At 40.6% G+C, this 17,336-nt stretch overlaps 2 protein-coding genes across 10 annotated transcripts in view; both read left to right on the top strand.

The window, feature by feature from the left end:
• LOC120060478 (gephyrin-like) overlaps positions 1 to 2,877 on the top strand; it is a 110,234-nt gene extending 107,357 nt beyond the window's left edge. For all 7 annotated transcript variants that reach the window (XM_039009825.1, XM_039009827.1, XM_039009821.1 and 4 more), the window contains 2 exons: positions 666 to 762; positions 964 to 2,877. In XM_039009825.1, coding sequence (XP_038865753.1) covers positions 666 to 762; positions 964 to 1,097 — 231 coding nt within the window. In that variant the 3' untranslated portion in view covers positions 1,098 to 2,877. The remainder of the gene's footprint in view (positions 1 to 665; positions 763 to 963) is intronic.
• A 345-nt stretch (positions 2,878 to 3,222) lies between these two features.
• LOC120060480 (MAGUK p55 subfamily member 5-A-like) overlaps positions 3,223 to 17,336 on the top strand; it is a 52,399-nt gene continuing 38,285 nt past the window's right edge. For 2 of the 3 annotated variants that reach the window (XM_039009829.1, XM_039009828.1), the window contains exon 1: positions 3,224 to 3,404. The gene's annotated coding sequence lies outside the window, so the exon portion shown is untranslated. Of the gene's footprint in view, positions 3,405 to 17,336 lie in introns of all 3 variants that reach the window. The other variant, XM_039009830.1, reaches the window with a different exon arrangement.

Genomic DNA, 17,336 nt, shown 5'->3' with positions numbered 1-17,336 from the left:
GGCTGTAAATGCTGCCAAAAGTACTTAAACAAAGTACTGAGGAAAGGTTCTGAATACTTATGTAAATGTGATATTTCTTTTTTTTTTGCAAACATTTCTAAAAACTTGTTTTGCTTTGTCATTATGGGGTATTGTGTGTAGACTGATGAGGGGGGAAAAAACAATTTAATCCATTTTAGAATAAGGCTGTAACGTAACAAAATGTGGGAAAAGTCAAGTGGTCTGAATACTGAATACTTTCCACAGTTATTCTATGTGTTTTCTGAGTAGTTGGCTGAAATTCACTACAATTGTTTATTTTCACTTTGATGGCAAACTTTCTGTACTGCTAACATTCACTTCCAGTCATTTTCACACCGGCGCTAGTCCAATTAATGTATTTATTTTCTAACGCATCTGCATGGAATTATTACGTTGTCTTACGTTATTACGTTGTACTACCTAGTCTGGACACGGCTGAAATACAGGCACATAATGAAAAAGCGTGCCACCTTTAGTCATGGTCCTTGGAGCCAGATATGCGGGTCCTTCGAGCTTGCTGCATAAGTTAGGGAGTTTGAGCGAGAGCTGGAGAGGGTTTTATACACATAGCAAATACGTTGGGGTTTAAAGTTGAGTGATGTCGTCATCCTGCGCCCTGCTCTCTCCTGTGTGTGTGCAAACAGCTGTCCTGCGATGTAAAGTTGGACCCTCGTCCAGAGTACCACCGCTGCATCCTGACATGGCACCACCAGGAGCCTCTGCCATGGGCACAGAGCACAGGTATTATCACATACTAAGTAATTACACAATAGTTTGTCCGCATGCGTTTGCATGGACAAATGGATAAGGGAAAATGCTTATCCGAAAGTTTATCCTTGTCATTTTATTGACTCTTTCTGTCTCCCCACCCTCCTCTCCCTCTATCCCTTTCTAACCACCCTCTCCTTCTTTCTATCTCACTCTCTTTCTCCCCTTCTACAGGAAATCAGATGAGTAGTCGACTGATGAGCATGAGAAGTGCCAACGGGCTGCTGATGTTGCCTCCTAAAACAGAGCAATACGTGGAGCTGCATAAAGGAGAGGTTGTGGATGTGATGGTCATAGGACGACTATGATGATGTCATCTTACAGGGACAGATAGATAGACAGGAAGAGGAAGTGGTGCATGTCCACATATCATAACTATTCTGTAATATGTAACGGCACAGCTAGTTTTTATTGATTTGGATAATAAAGTTGATCAAGTATAATTAATCACGAACACAAAATAAATGAGTACATACATTGATCATGAAAATATTAATTTGAAAAGATCATTGTATTTCAAAGACAAAATGTAATACCTTTTAAAAGTGGAGAAAAAAAAATATATAAAACATAAGAGATTTATTCTGTAATATATTATATTATTATTATAAGTATCATGATTATTATGATAATTATTAATATTATATTATCATATTAAGCAACTCTTGTTTCTCTTTCATCCTTGCAATTGCTTTGTGTGTTCAACCCTAGACCTTATAGATAGATAGCAGTAGCATTTCAATAGGAAGCTGTAGGTGCTTAACAGGATTAAAAAAGAAAGCCTATTTTCTTATCTCACAAAAAGGTTAAAAATACATCTTTTTTTTTTACAACGAAAACCCTTTTGAGATTGTCAGAAGTCCCCCTTGGTCTATGTTCCGATTCTCCACCCTTCTCCTAAAGTGTGCACTTGCACACTCCCAGTCATTTAAATGCATGGGTTTGGTGTAGGCATTGGCTGGAGGGAGTTTCCACCATTTGCTAAATCAATGCAAGAAAGTATACAGGAAAAGAGTGGAGAATCAGGATGTAACCTTGGTGCTCTGGCTTGATAGGAGGAGTGCTTTCAGGATCCTGAGGGTGCCTTTAGGTGACAGCTATCTTTACCTCCCTTTAGTATTCTTCTCTTCTATGCCACATTATATGGGCTTCATTATGCTTCATAATGGCTTCACACAGCTTTGCTTGTCGTTTATCTTGTGAGTCGTGTTTATGTGCGCAGTGCCAAAAGTGTCCGGCATCATGATGAGAACTGGGCCTGTATTTATAAAGTGGCTCTGAGTAGGAGTGCTGATCAAGGATCAGGGCCCGTATCCACAAAGCATCTCCGTGTAAGAGTCCTGATCTAGGATCTGTCCATATAATCTTATTCATGATGATCTAAAATACAAAACGGATCCTAGATCAGAACTCCTACTCTGGGATTCTAAGCATTTCGCCTCACCTGCTTTAACATCTGCTAATCTGTGTACGTGACAAATTAACTTTGATTTGATTTTTATTTTAGATGCTTTGTGGATGCAGGCCCAGGTCCCCCCGGTCTATATAATCTTATTAATGATGATATATAAAACTAAACTGATCCTAGATCAGCACTCCTACTCCTTTATGAATACATTAAAGGTGGAGGAAGTCAGCGGCCCCGCTTCGTCAGTCTAACCTCACCTGGTACTAAAGTCCCACCCAGAGATATGTATATCCTGGCTCTGGTTCCACCCTGTCCCCTGCCCTTCTACTCTACCAACACCCCACTCTCCCCCCACCCTCACCCCTCCAGGACTGCTCACCTCACACACACTAGTACAGATAGGTGAGGGAACTGGAGTAGGGAGAGAACTTTATTTTATTTGTTTAATTTCAGAAGGAAGAAACAGCTTATTTAAAGTGCTGACTGCCTTTTTAACAACTATTAAAACAATGTACAGAAAAATAAATAAATAAAAAAGAGTGATATTGTACAGATATTATGGTGACCAGCACTCCTAAAGAAATTAATGAAGCAATGAGGAGATATTGAACTCTGTACTATAAAAAATTCTGTAACAATATTGATGAAACTGATGAAAAATTAAAAATCCTTGATCATTATGTAAAACAATTAGTTCAGTCTCTTATTTATAAACGGACATGTCCTCTTGGAAAAATCAAACTAGTCTATGTTACGCTACATAGAGTACATAAAAGTATATGTGTTTCTACAGCATTGGTCCTTGATTTGATTGCCTTGATTTCAGCAAAAAGCGTTGAAGATAAACACTGCATTTTAAAATTTAATTTACCCTCTTACTTTATAGATGTAAAGTCATATATCATTGGACAAGATATATCATTGTTTAACGTCCTGTGAGCAACATTGACCAATCGCGAATATTGTTTCATGAATGTAACGTTACCTGTGGCGCTGTGGAGCAAATGGGAGACCCTTGACGTCTCAACCCTTGAGTTGGAAATGACTTCTAATAATGCAAGGCTACGGCGGGAGAGAGGTTCTCGACTGATATTGTGGCACTAAGTTAGCAAAGTTGAGTCTTTCATCACTCAGTTGATACAAAACCAATGGAGGAACATTGAACACCTCAATGAAGGTTATCTTTTTGAAAGCGTTGCGGGAAAAAGTGAGTAGTTCTCTTTCATTTCAAATGTATTTTGGGGTGGCATTGTTTGCAACAGGTTGCCAGGAAGCTAACGTTAGCTAGCTAGCATGCTAGCATTATCTAGCGCGAGCTTTTAAAGTTTATGCTACATGGTAAACTAGCATAATAGAGAATTTCACATCAGGTTGAACTAAAGCTGTTGACATTTCAATTGTGTGGGTTAACCACAAAATAGTGTATTTTCTTGTGTAAAATTATCACCGAAATGTCCATGTCGCTTTTCATCCGAACCCATGTCACAGCGGAAATTGTCGCAATGCCAGGCTAGTTGGCTTAGAAGCTAGCAGAACGGACTAGTATCTAGCCCAACCCATAGAAATGGAATGATTCTAGCTATTTCTATGGCCCTACCTGTTGCGTGTGTGAAGTTTGGGTGCCTTCATTGATGCACTGTTTAAACAGGCATTTTGTTTACATCTTTTGAATAAGACAACGTTTTACATTTGAGTTCTGCTACTAGCTCGCAAGGTGGAATTCTACCTATGGAAAGGGCTCATGCGTCTCAAAATTCTGGTATTACAGCCTGGAGTCCGGACGCCAGGTTTCGTTTCTTACAACCAAGCCACTACTGTATTATGTCTCAACGTTAGATTTAACCAGTTTACCAGTTCAGTACAGATGCATGATGTCGACAAAGGGGATGAGGAGGCTGTCATTCTGTTTTTGACAGCAGTGCAATACAGTCTGACCAGATAGTCATCAATCAACGTAGAATGCTGATCTTCATTTGGTCACCAGCTCTCAACTATCAGCACTGAAGTATACTGTACCACTGAGGTTATGCAAGTATTGTGATAAATCATTTCATTCAATGTTTGTCTGACCAAAGCGTCAGTGACTAACAAATTATTTTTTCGGTACATTACAGTATTAAATGTACAGGTCACACCGAAAAGCAACACACAATGAATGGTATCAATGAAGCCCACATCCAGGTACTGTAGATGGCTACAACCTTATCAATCAGGCAGTGCACGCACTGGTCACTTTTTACCTACAGCCTGAGACTTTCTTGGCTAAAAAGAACAGTTCCAATCTTATCAGTTTACTTAATCACGTGCCTCCAGTCAGCTGACAGTGTTATGCTATTCACAGATAAGGCCAATTTTTTAAATTATAATTTTTAACATTTTCTTTGGGTGGTCTGCATCCGATCACTCACCTAAAATAGCCAGGAAGGACCCTACCCACCTTGCTTATCAACACCTTTGAAAGTGGTTGGTTTTCCCTGAGAATCAGTGTTGTATTGTCAACAATAAATCAAATCAAACTTTATTTGCCACATGTGCCGAATATAACAAGTGTAGGCTTTACCGTGAAATGCTTACTTACAAGCCCTTAACCAACTGTGCAGTTCAAGAAGAACAACATATATACCAAGTAGGCTAAAATAAAAAGGCTATATACAGGGGGCACCGGTCGGAGTCAGTGTACAGGGGTACAGGCTAGTTGAGGTAAGCTCTACTTGTATTTGGGGGCGAAGTGACTATGCATAGGTAACAAACAGTGAGTAGCAGCTGTGTACAAGAGGGGGGGGTCAATGTAAATTGTCCGGTGGCGATTTTTATGAATTGTTCAATAGGGTCTCAATTCTCAAATTAGCCTGTGCTATCATTTCTGATGATAAGCTACAGATTGCAGAATACATAATAGTGTTCCCTTTATTTTGACATGAAGCTATTCAGCTACCTTTATCTCTGAAACTTCCCCTCATTCATCAACAGCCGAGTGAGCCCAAACAAAATTGACTCCCAACTATTATGACTTATGCATTCTAATACACTTTCAGAATGAGTTAATAATAAAAAATAAAAACATTGCAAGAGGTTGGCCCTGAAGACACTTTACTCATAGTCTAGCCTATAGCTTTTGCAAATTTTGTAAACATAACAGTTGTACATGGAGGTCTTGCGACTTTCACAAATTCAGACCTTTAGGGACACATGCAAAGTGGTCATTCTGGTCAACTATGCCCAGCAACAGCAAGTCGAAAATGGCGTTTGCTACTAGGCCTACTGCCAGGACTGGACTCCTTGGTTTATGGGCTACATTTGTAGATTAGACTAGCTGCTTGGATCTCTCTGACTCTGTATCGGTTTCAGTGATAGCCAGGGAGAGGGAAAATTAAAGTGCTAATGCTTCTCCCTGTCGAGTCATGTTACCTAGCTAGCAGCGCTGATCTGACGAACTTCCTGGAAGTGTGTGTGTCCAGTGTCCAGCCAGTCTCTCCTATGTAGCTCATGTAATGGCATCACCTCATAGGTACAGTAGATCTTCTGCGAACAAAGAGCTAGGCTGTATCATGTATTTATCTCTTGTCTTTTATCCTACTTGTTTATTGTGTGAGGAAGCTCATAGCAGCCTACTTTCACATTTTATTTCAAACACACACACAGTAGCGAGGTGAGGACTGTTGAGCACGTCTGCAGTGATCAGGGCCTGCTCCGGGAGGGACTGGACCCTGGACCCAGGCCAGGAACGCACAGTAACTCAGTGTTCTCTCTGACCTGTTTGTGTCCCCCAGGAATTCTCAATCTGTCACTCACTCACTGTGAGGGGAATCACTGTCCCACACCCGCCCCCCCCCCCCTGCTGTCTGCTGTTAATTTAGCCCATGCGTGCTTTTACTGCTCTCCTCTATTCAGAACAGACCTCTGTTCAAGATGGTGCTGAAGACCCCTCAAGAATAGCATAGCACCCGCTAGAAAGATTTTATTAGTACATGTACACAACATATTACAAGCACTCCTATGCAATGACCAAGCGACCCCATGTTTGTTTCAGAATTACTTATTATTCCCACTTACTGGCTAGAATTTAGAAACGGCTCTGTCTGACCTTTTCAACCAGGGGGGCATTTGGTTGTCCACTCAGTCATGGTTGACTAGCCAGAGACAGAAGCTGTGTTCGAATACTCATACTAACTATACTATTTGTGACATAAATTGAGTATATAGTATGGATATAGTTAGGATGTTGTACTACATTTGCCAAAATACGACGTATACAAGCAGTGGACACTATTTCCGTGCTTTTAGGGCCGATAATGTGATTAATCAGAAAATGGGCGTGGCTTCGCCACGTTTTCAGATTTGTAGAAAATGGCGGAAAATATGCAGCTGAAGTCCGACGAGTGTATGCAAATTCATTGTTTTAACTCATGACAAATGCTGAGCAGTGTAAATTATTTGAAAAGTCATTATGTTGGCTGACAATTTGTAGCTGCGCTATCCTTATAAACCACATAGCATATGATTACAGCAGTAGGTACTAGCTAGCTACCTAACATAAGTTGGCTACTAAGGGTGTGTTCGTAAATTCAATCTTGAGTGCCAGAGTGCCCTCTGGGTGTTTGTAAAATGAGCGTTGTCAATTTGTCCGTTCTAAATTCGGCGCGCACACTGGACGCTCTGGAGGAGGAGTAGAGTTGAACTGAACGTTCTGACCTCAGTCAAGCACCCAAGCTAACTGGCTAACGTTGGCTAGCTTGCTAGCTACTTCCATACACAAATGAGAGAACACCTCTCTGACCGTTTTACTCACCATAGCAGAGCTGGTTAGGCTGTTTTCATGTTATCCAGAGCATTGTTGACTAACTGCTACTAGCAACAATATAATTAAGCTTTTTTGCCGACGTTTACTGACATCAACCATATTAAACGGGTGTTGAGTGTTCGTAAATTTGGCCGTTATTCTGCACTCTGGCACACTCAGTGCTCTGAAATCGGATTAGATAGCCAGAGTGAATTTAGGAACACAACCTAATAATCAAGTCATACTTCGCTAAGTGGTATAGTCGTTGTGTGTTCTTAATGGACATTGTTAATGAAGTCATATGATGTCTAGCTAGTAATTTGTTATGCTAGCAAGAAGTTGCATAGCAACAGCATCAACTTCCGGTAGACAGGCAAAGGGCTATTACGCTCAACTGTAAAGAGACTGTTCGTTTACAGTATACTAAAATGAACTAATAGTATGTAATATATACTCATTAAGTATGTAGTATACAGTATGTTAGTATTGGAATTTGAACACAGCTAGAGCGTTCTATTTATCTAACTAAAAATGCTTTGTTAAGTTAACCGAGCTACCATTTATCTACACTGCCAAGTTGAAGGCCATGGTCTACTTTTGAGCATATAGAATATCTGAAAACACTCCACTTAATTTAGGAAGAGTTTGATCGCTGATAAGTGTACTTCTGCAACACGTTATCAAAATGTTATACTGTAAATGCCATGATCTTATATGGACTAAAGGTTTTTGTATTTCCCCCTTTATTTCTCTCCCCACCATCACACTTCCCTTCTCTCCGCCCCCTCTCTCTACACCCCTCCTGGTACTAGGTGGTACGGTACATCACTGTCTTCCCCTTCCCTGGAATTTTCAATATTCCGTGTTGGAATGTGGAATGAGAGTTCTGGAGAAGATAACAATGCTGGTCTGTTTCTTCTCCACAGTGACGGGCTGAGAGGATAGGATACACTGGCCCACAGCTGAGGTGTTATGGGGACTTTACTTAGCATTCTCTGATAGGCCTAGTTGATTTGTCTGGCCTATATTTCTCTCCTTTTAATATGAGCCAAGAAGTGAGTATAAAAGCACCATTTGGGAATGCAAATATATTTAGCAGAATGTTAGGCTCTGCCCAGTGTTGATATGGGGTCTTGGCTCAGGGCAGTGGGCTGGAGGAGGGGATGCTTAGACTTCCATTCTTTACTGTAGCCTCAGAAAGCTCATCTAAAGTGAGCCAGGAAGACGGACACCACCCTTTAGGAGACTCTGATTGGGTAATGGGCAGGCTTCAGCTGCTGTTGTGAGGTGCTGTGCAGTCACTTAGTCACTGCTGTGCCACTCCCAGGACGATCTGCTTCATGCCCACAGTATAGCAGGGGTGTATTCATTACACCGATTTTGTTGAAAAAAAGTTTACTCTAAATCGAAAACGTTTTGCAACGGAAACGGGAGTTTCTGTTGGACAAATTCAGGTAGGTCCCTCCCTGTTTTGTTCCGTTTGCGCTGTTTTCTTCCGCTTGGTTCTTAACCGGTAAGCGATTTCCTTTGCAAGACACAATGAATACACCCCAGGTTTGTCCTGTAGCCTAGATGTAGAGTCGACATCTTCTTCAGGTCAGGACCCTGTGTGGCTGTCCTCACCTCACACACCACCACGATGTCACCAAATCTGATGTAGCCTAGAGAAGAAGTGGTATGTTTGGCTAGAAGATGGTGGTCAAATTGTGTTATTTGTTTAGGTGTGACGAGTGTCTCCTTCCTCAAGTATGTTTTAAGCTTTATGCAATACTAGCACTTATGTGAGTCGTACTGTCCTAAATGGTGATATGCGATTTAATGTTCAGAGGCTACCCACTATTTTAGCCTGTGTGTGCGTACTGGTTAATGAGAGGGTGTATGTTGTGTAAGGACTCAGAGTGTGTTTCACAGACCACTGTGAGTGCTAGTGGGCGAGATGACATCAGAGAGACAGACACTCTATACTCATGGCTCTTGTTGACTCAGTCAGTTGGGGCCTGTGATTTGTTCCTCTCACTCTGCTTTGAACCAGAAAGTAAAGTCACACCCACAGCCTAGGGCACCCTTGGGCTGGCTCACTGCACCTGCTGCTAGCTTCCCCCTAAAAACAAAACACCTGCACAGTACGTACACACACACAGACGCACGCGCACACACACACTGCCCTTCCGCTCCTCCCTTACCCACAGGCAATGAACCTGTTCCAACTACCTTAACTGTCACATGCTAATCTATAAATCAGGATTCCCCAACTGGCGGCCCGTGGGTGGTTTTATTTGGCCCCCAAGTTTTCTGAGAAAAACAAGTCTTTAAAAAAAAAGAATATATATATTTTTGGACATAAGACTGTAAAAACACCGGTTATTTTAATTTTGGAAATCTGTTACCAGGTATTCCCACACATAAGAGACGTGATCATATAGAAATGTAAACAAGGTTTGAAATTATCATGTTTTTGTCATGTTATTTTTGTTTGGAATTCTTGCGGTCAAATTGCGGTCTACAAAGGATTTGTAATTATGTTCCGGCCCCCGACCATCGCTCACGAGAAAATCGGCCCACAGTTGAATATATTTGATGATCCCTGCTTTAAATGCTGCTGCTTGCTCTTTGGGGTTAGGCCGGGTAGCTGTAAAGCACTTAGTGATGTCTGCTGATGTATAAAGAGGTTTATAAAATACATTTCATTACATGTAATAAGCTGTTGAGGAAGGTAGCTTTTTCTGTAGTTTTCTGCAGCCTCTATCAGGCCCATTATTTATACTGGAGTTTGTAGCCTAACTGACCTTGGTTGGTTGGTTTAGTTAGCCTAGTGTCTGTCTGAGGTTGAGAAGACCAGGAGGTAAGGCTGGGCGATATATTGAATTAATTCGAGTGTAATGTTTTGCACGATATTCCAAATTGCTTGTATTGCAAAAATCACTTTTTTTTGTCTGTAGTGTTTATGTCCGCTTGTTCTCGTGTTGTCTTTCTGTTCTCGTGTCCTTCGCTCCTTCTGTGCTGTGCATTGCAGTACCACGAATGTTACCGCTAGTAACATTTTAGCCAAAGACTGTTATAATAGTCTGTGTTTTTATAAATGTGCAATAAGCATGAAACACAGTTCTTCAAGGAATTGGGAACTTGTTCTCATTCTGAGAAATAAGGTATGCCACTTGATTTCAACATCTGAACCAAGTAGACAGGCTAGCATGCTGTTCAAACAGTTGGAGACGGACAGAAGGGTGTGTTCATAACAATTGAACCGTTTCCCCTCTCTTGTTAGCTAGCAAAAAGATCCAAGTTGGCTAAACTTGTAATATAAAGATTAGCTGGCTACTCACGAGCACATGGGCTTGTGCTTGAGAGATTGTTTGTTTATGAGACCGGTGTTAATTGTCAAGTTAGTCATTATTAGTGAATGTGCATTATGCATGGTTCTGATTAAATTTGTAACAAGGGCATTTTAATTGACAGACTTAAAAGCCAGATCAGTGATTATTGCAAAAAAAACAGGTTAAACTATTTTGATAAAATAATTACTTCATAAGTGGGTCTTATGGTTGTGGAAGGCTTATACATTACCGAAAGTATGTGGATACCTGCTCTTCTAACATCTCATTCCAAAATCATGGGCATTAATATGGAGTTGGTCCCGCCTTTGCTGCTATAAAAGCATCCACTCTTCTGGTAAGGCTTTCACTAGATGTAGGCACATTGCTGCGGGGACTACCATTCAGCCACGAGCATTAGTAAGGTTGTGCGCTGATGGGCGATTAGGCCTGGCTCGCAGTCGGCGTTCCAATTTATCCCAAAGGTGTTCGATGGGATTGAGGTCAAGGCTCTGTGCAGGACAGTCAAGTTCTTCCACACCGATCTCAACAAACCATTTCTGTATGGACTTCGCTTTGGGCACGGGGCATTGTCCTGCTGAAACAGGAAAGGGCCTTAGCCAAATGTTGCCACAAAGTTGTAAGCACAGAATCGTCTAGAATGTTGTTGTATGCTGTAGCGTTAAGATTGTCCTTCACTGGAACTAAGGGGCCTAGCCTGAACCATGGAAAATAGCGCCAGCTCATTATTCCTGCTCCACCAAACTTTACATTTTGCACAATGCATTTCTCCTGGCATCCTCCAAACCCAGATTTGTCCATCGGACTGCCAGATTGTGAAGCGTGATTCATCACTCCAGATAACGCGTTTGACCGGGGGAAACTCCAGCAGGGCAGAAATTAGATGAAGGTGGCATCCTATGATGGTACCACATTGAAAGTCACTGAGCTCTTCGGTAATGCCATTCTACTGCCAATGTTTGTCTATGGAGATTGCATCGCTGTGTGCTTGATCTTATATACCTGTCAGCCAGTCTGGCTGAATTAGCCGAATCCACTAATTTGGCGTAATGTCCACATACTTTTGTGTATATATAGTAGGGATGCACGATATATCGGGGAACATATCGGAATCGGACATTATTAGCTTAAAATGCCAAAATATTGGCCCGATGTCTTGTTTAACGCCGACGATAAAAACCGATGTCAAAGCTACCGTGCATACCTATATACAGTAGGTACATGACGTAATGACGCAACGTAACATTTTGCGCTACACGTGCAACACAGCATTCCTAACCTAGCCCACACAATGTCTGCTGTGTGGATCGAGCAGTCAAGCAGTCATTTGAAAGAGTAAGAACATTTCAGCGAGAACTCAAAGGTGAAATCCATGAAAGCCAAGATAATGGTATTCATTGCCCTTGACAATCAACTGTTCTCTGTCGTGGGTGATGTTGGCTTTTGCTGACTGGTCAAGTGCCGGTACACACTACCAAGTGTGCTTTTTTTCAGATGTTGCACTACCGGAGTTACACAATAATAGTGTCACTGCTATTAGCTTCACGACATACATACTATGGAACGCCGTTTGGATCTTTGCATGTCAAAAAAGATACAGTAGCACTGTCAAAGCTGTACAAAAGTCTGCAAACCCCGGACACGAACGACGTGTGTACAATACGTTGGTAACAAAGCAACATTTGTTGACTGCAACTTCTGGGGTAGCTAGCTTTAGCTTGGTACCTAGCTAGCACCAATACAACCAGCCTGAAAACAATGACCAGTAGAAACTGCAGTCATTTTCATTATTCTTTGGCAATGATTTAGGATTCCTTGTGAGTAAGTATTAGCAAGGTTAATCAAATAAGAACTGTCTTATAAATTAGGGTTATTTTAGATGATAACACCTAGCTATATAGTTAGAGGTCGACCGATTTATGATTTTTCAACGCCGATACCGATTATTGGAGGACCAAAAAAAGCCGATGCCGATTTTGATATATATATTTGTAATAATGACACTTACAACAATACTGAATGAACACTTATTTTAACTTAATATAATACATCAATAAAATCTATTTAGTCTCAAATAAATAATGAAACATGTTCAATGTTAAATAATGCAAAAACAAAGTGTTGGAGAAGAAAGTAAAAGTGCAATATGTGCTATGTAAAATAAAAAAAGCTAACGTTTAAGTTCCTTGCTCAGAACATTTGAAAGCTGGTGGTTCCTTTTAACACGAGTCTTCAATATTCCCAGGTAAGAAGTTTTAGGTTGTAGTTATTATAGGACTATTTCAATCTCTACCATTTGTATTTCATATACCTTTTGACTATTGCATGTTCTTATAGGTACTATAGTATTGCCAGCCTAATCTCGGGAGTTGATAGGCTTGAAGTCATAAACAGCGCAATGCTTTAAGCACAGCGAAGAGCTGCTGGCAAATGCAGGAAAGTGCTGTTTGAATGAATGCTTACGAGCCTGCTGCTCAATTATATACTTAATTATACTACAATAAAACACAGAAATACGAGCCTTAGGTCATTAATATGGTCAAATCCGGAAACTATCATTTCGAAAACAAAACGTTTATTCTTTCAGTGAAATACCGCACCGTTCCTTATTTTATCTAACGGGTGACATCCATAAGTCTAAATATTGCTGTTACATTGCACAAACTTCAATGTTATGTCATAATTATGTACAATTCTGGCAAATTAATTACTGTGTTTGTTAGGAAGAAATGCTCTTCACACAGTTCGCAACGAGCCAGGCGGCCCAAACTGCTGCATATACCCTGACTCTGCTTGCACAGAACGCAAGAGAAGGGACACAATTTCCCTAGTTAAAATAAATTAATGTTAGCAGGCAATATTAACTAAATATGCAGGTTTAAAAATATATACTTATGTATTGATTTTAAGAAAGGCGTTGATGTTTATGGTTAGGTACACATTGGAGCAACAACAGTGCTTTTTTCACGAATGCGCTTGTTAAATCACCCGTTTGGCAAAGTTGGCTGTGATTCAATGATAAATTAACAGGCACCGCATCGATTATATGCAACGCAGGACATGCTAGATAAACTAGTAATATCATCAACCATGTGTAGTTAACTAGTGATTATGTTAAGATTGATTTTTATAAGATAAGTTTAATGCTAGCTAGCCTATTACCTTGGCTCCTTGCTGCACTCGCATAACAGGTAGTCAGCCTGCCACGCAGTCTCCTCGTGGAGTGCAATGTAATCGGCCATAATCGCTGTCCAAAAATGCCTATTACCGATTGTTATGAGAATTTGAAATCGGCCCTAATTAATCGGTCGACCTCTAATAGTTAGCTAGCTAACTATAGCTACTGAAACAAATTGCAGTTTTGCTATGTTTTTGGGGAAGAACATTGTTTGCATCCATGAGCTAGCTAGCTTTTTTTTATGACGAACACTGTAGGTTAGCGAGACAACTTAACCAGCATCATAGCATACGTATCGAGGAATTGTTGTGACATATGAAATACGAGTGATAGTGTAATCAATGTAATAACTACATAAAATTTATGAACGCGTGCAGTCATATTCAGGTCCTGATTGGTTAACGAGCTTATTTAACACACAAATACCCAAACGGCGTTTTGTAGAAATCCTGGTTGAGAATGAAACGACTGAACAAATGAACGAAACAGCTCAGCAAGTAAGTGAAAGAAATAGGTTTTGATTGTTTTACTGGTAATGGGGACATATGTAAATGCCAACAAAATAACTTTTTGGTCTGTGTGTGTAACCTTTATTTAACTAGGCAAGTCAGTTAAGAACATATTCTTATTTACAATGACGGCCCGGACAACGATGGGCCAATTGTGCGCCTCCCTATGGGAGTCCCAATCACGGCCAGATGTGATACAGCCTGGGTTCAAACCAGGTACTGTTACGCCTCTTGCGCAGAGATGCATTGCCTTAGACCGCTGCGTGTGTGTGTTAACTATTTAACTGTACTAGAATGCTTAAGGCCGCTAAAATTTTAAATATCGCTTATCGGTAATGTTTTTTTTGGCAAGGAAAATATTGGATATTGTTATCGGCCAATGTCATATCGGTGCCTAATATATAGTGTACAAAACATTATGAACACCTGCTCTTTCCATGTTATAGACTGACCAGATGAATGCTCTGATCCCTTATTGATGTCACTTTTTAAATCCACGTCAATTAGTTTAGATGAAGGGGAGGAGACAGGTTATAGAAGGATTTTTAAGCCTTGAGACATGGATTTGTATATGTGTGCTATTGAGGGTGAATTGGCGAGACAAAAGATTTAAGTAACTTTAAACAGGGTAAGTAGGTGCCAGGCTCAACGGTTTGTGCGGAGGCGGTGCGTGGGTAGAATCACTGGGCAAACCAAGCCAGATAATTGCGTTGTTTGCTCTATAACCTGTTAGTTCATATGCCTTGCAACCATGACATCTAAGGCTGAGACAACAAGACAGTGGCAGAATAATTTCAACCACACCTTTTGTTTCATCACAAAACCGGAGAGCAACCTCTGTCCACAAAGCATATTGCATGTAGTAAACAGTTACGTGACCTACAGCATGGTCAAGCCAGTTAATGTTTTCAGACTACTAAACATCTATTGATTTAGAACCATGGAGAGTTACCTCAAGTTCTAAAGAAAACAGGAGCTGCTTCCACTATCAAATCACCTATGCTTAGTCTAATACAGTGACAACTAAAAGATACCAAAAACAATTTAGTCCAACATTAGCTAAAAATTATGTGGCTGTCCATGGTTCTGATTTGTGTGTGTTCGTGCTAGTGGAAAAACATGTAGACTCACCATACTTGTAGAGGAACAAACGTCAATGCCATCCTCTCTTTCTTGCTGACGAAACAGTGTATGACTGTCATACAGTTCACGCTTTTGTTTTTTGTTCACCTACCTGGCTAAAATGCTTGCTCGCTAGCTTAACTTTCTTTCATGGGCAATGTTATCTAGTTAACACTAGCCTGCTATATCTTGAACTTTCATCCCCTCAGGCCATGGGCACAGTGTATGAATTTATGGTTGGATCAGAATTGCCATTATATTCATTGGCCAGTATGGAGAATTAAGTAAAACCACAAGTCCAAATCCCTATCTCCATCCATGGCTAATTTAGGAAAGGGACAATTTTAGCTAGCTAGCCACCGGAGGACAACAAAACAGCGAGACGCAACAATTCTGCCACTTCTTTGTTGCGCCAGGACCATTCACAGTTGAGCTCACTCAGTTTAGCTTAACGCTGATTGGCTTTTATTTTATACATTTTTTTATTTTATCAAGAGAGGCCAAGTGCTCACTGGCATCCCTTGTGTTCAATGCTATGGGTGGCAGCAATGTCATACTTTTTGACCAGACAGCATCAGATGGCGTACATACAGGCGCACTGTTTCACTTGTTCTGATTCTTTCTCCGGTTAGATACATTCAGCCTCTTGCCAATTGAAGAACATTTTTATTTTTTGTTGCGTTTTTGGGGGAAGCCTGGCTTCCGTTGGCATCCATGAATATCTGCATCCCTGTGGAATGCTTTCGACACCTGGTGGAGTCCATGCCTTGACCAATTGAGGCTGTTCTGAGGGCAAAAATGGGGGCAACTCAATATTTAAAAGGTGTTTTAGTGTTTTATACACTCAGTGTATATTGTGTATCGCCCATAAATTTGAAAACATTTAAATATGATTATTAGGCCATATCGCCCAGACATACCAGGAGGGTGACCACTGACTATACCAGGTTGCTTGGCTAAGCACCACAAGCAACAGATGGTCCACTTCAAGGGCACAGTGTGTTTAACCTGCCTCGTGGGCATGACTCCTCTACGGGGAGGGGATGGTCCTGCCAGACGAGATTAGCTCAAGATCTTAATGGAGTGTGTGTTGATTTCGTCTGTGTGTGAATGGATGTGTAGATTATGACTAATTTGGGGTGTTGGTGAGAATTGTAAAAAAAAAAAAAAAAAACAGGGTTAAACCTATACCTTTTCAAGAAAATGACCAGACTAGATTTCAATTCATTCAGACCTTACTTCCCATCAGTCCCCCACCCTCTCTCTAAAACAAATGCACACTCACCACACCAGATTACAAGCATGCTACAGCTGTTATTTGGAAAGGGAGGAAGCCAGTCCTTATGTTGAAAGTTAGGAAGGTTTTAGACAACCAGTTGTAATTCTATAGCGAAAGAAACTAAACTCACAGGGTTTTTAGAATGGCCATTGTTTAGAAAATAAGATTTGGAACTTTTTTTTTTGTGTGTATTTGTGTAGTCTTCACCTGCATTGATGCTCTTGAAATGGTAACAATATGGGCTTTGAGAGTCTTTGCATCAAGTCAGTGCTTGTTTAAATGGCTCTGTAAGGAACATGGACAATTACATATTTTTCTCTGGACAACTTTCATGGAAATTGTCCATTGAACACGAGGCGTCAGTAAGTAGATAGACAAGTCTGACACTTTCAATGTATAGGAAGCCATCAGCCTTTATCTACATAGTGTTATCTGCTCTGCTCCTGTAGTACAAAAGGGGAGAATAGGATACTCAAGGCCATAAAAAGAATACATTTTCTGCTACGAGAGGATTGTGTGCGTTTCTCCTCACGCTCCAACTCATCCAGTGAGTGCTACTGTAACAGTTACTCATCTAGCCTAAACCTACGTCACTCACTGAAACTACATTATTCATTCAAAGCGTCTGCTCTGCTCCTGTGTGAGTGTTTCCAAAGAACAACGGGCTGCTTCACTTCCACATCACCCAGACAGATTATTTTGTTTTCTGCACTAAAAAACATCTGCATATTTTCAGTCGTGCGGTTTGACAGTTATACAGTCCATTCGGAAACAATTTGTTACAGCCTTGTACTAAAATTGATGAGAAGCATTTTTTTTATCCATCTGCACACAATAACCCATGAGGACAAAGCGAAAACTGGTTTTGAAATTTTTGCAAATTTATTACAAATAAAAAAACATACCTTATTTACATAAGTATTCAGACCCTTTGCAATG

Source organism: Salvelinus namaycush, chromosome 15 (assembly GCF_016432855.1).
Source record: "Salvelinus namaycush isolate Seneca chromosome 15, SaNama_1.0, whole genome shotgun sequence".
Lineage (NCBI taxonomy): Eukaryota > Metazoa > Chordata > Actinopteri > Salmoniformes > Salmonidae > Salvelinus > Salvelinus namaycush.
Note: the sequence above shows the minus strand (reverse complement) of the source record. Positions and strands in the feature narration are given on the sequence as shown.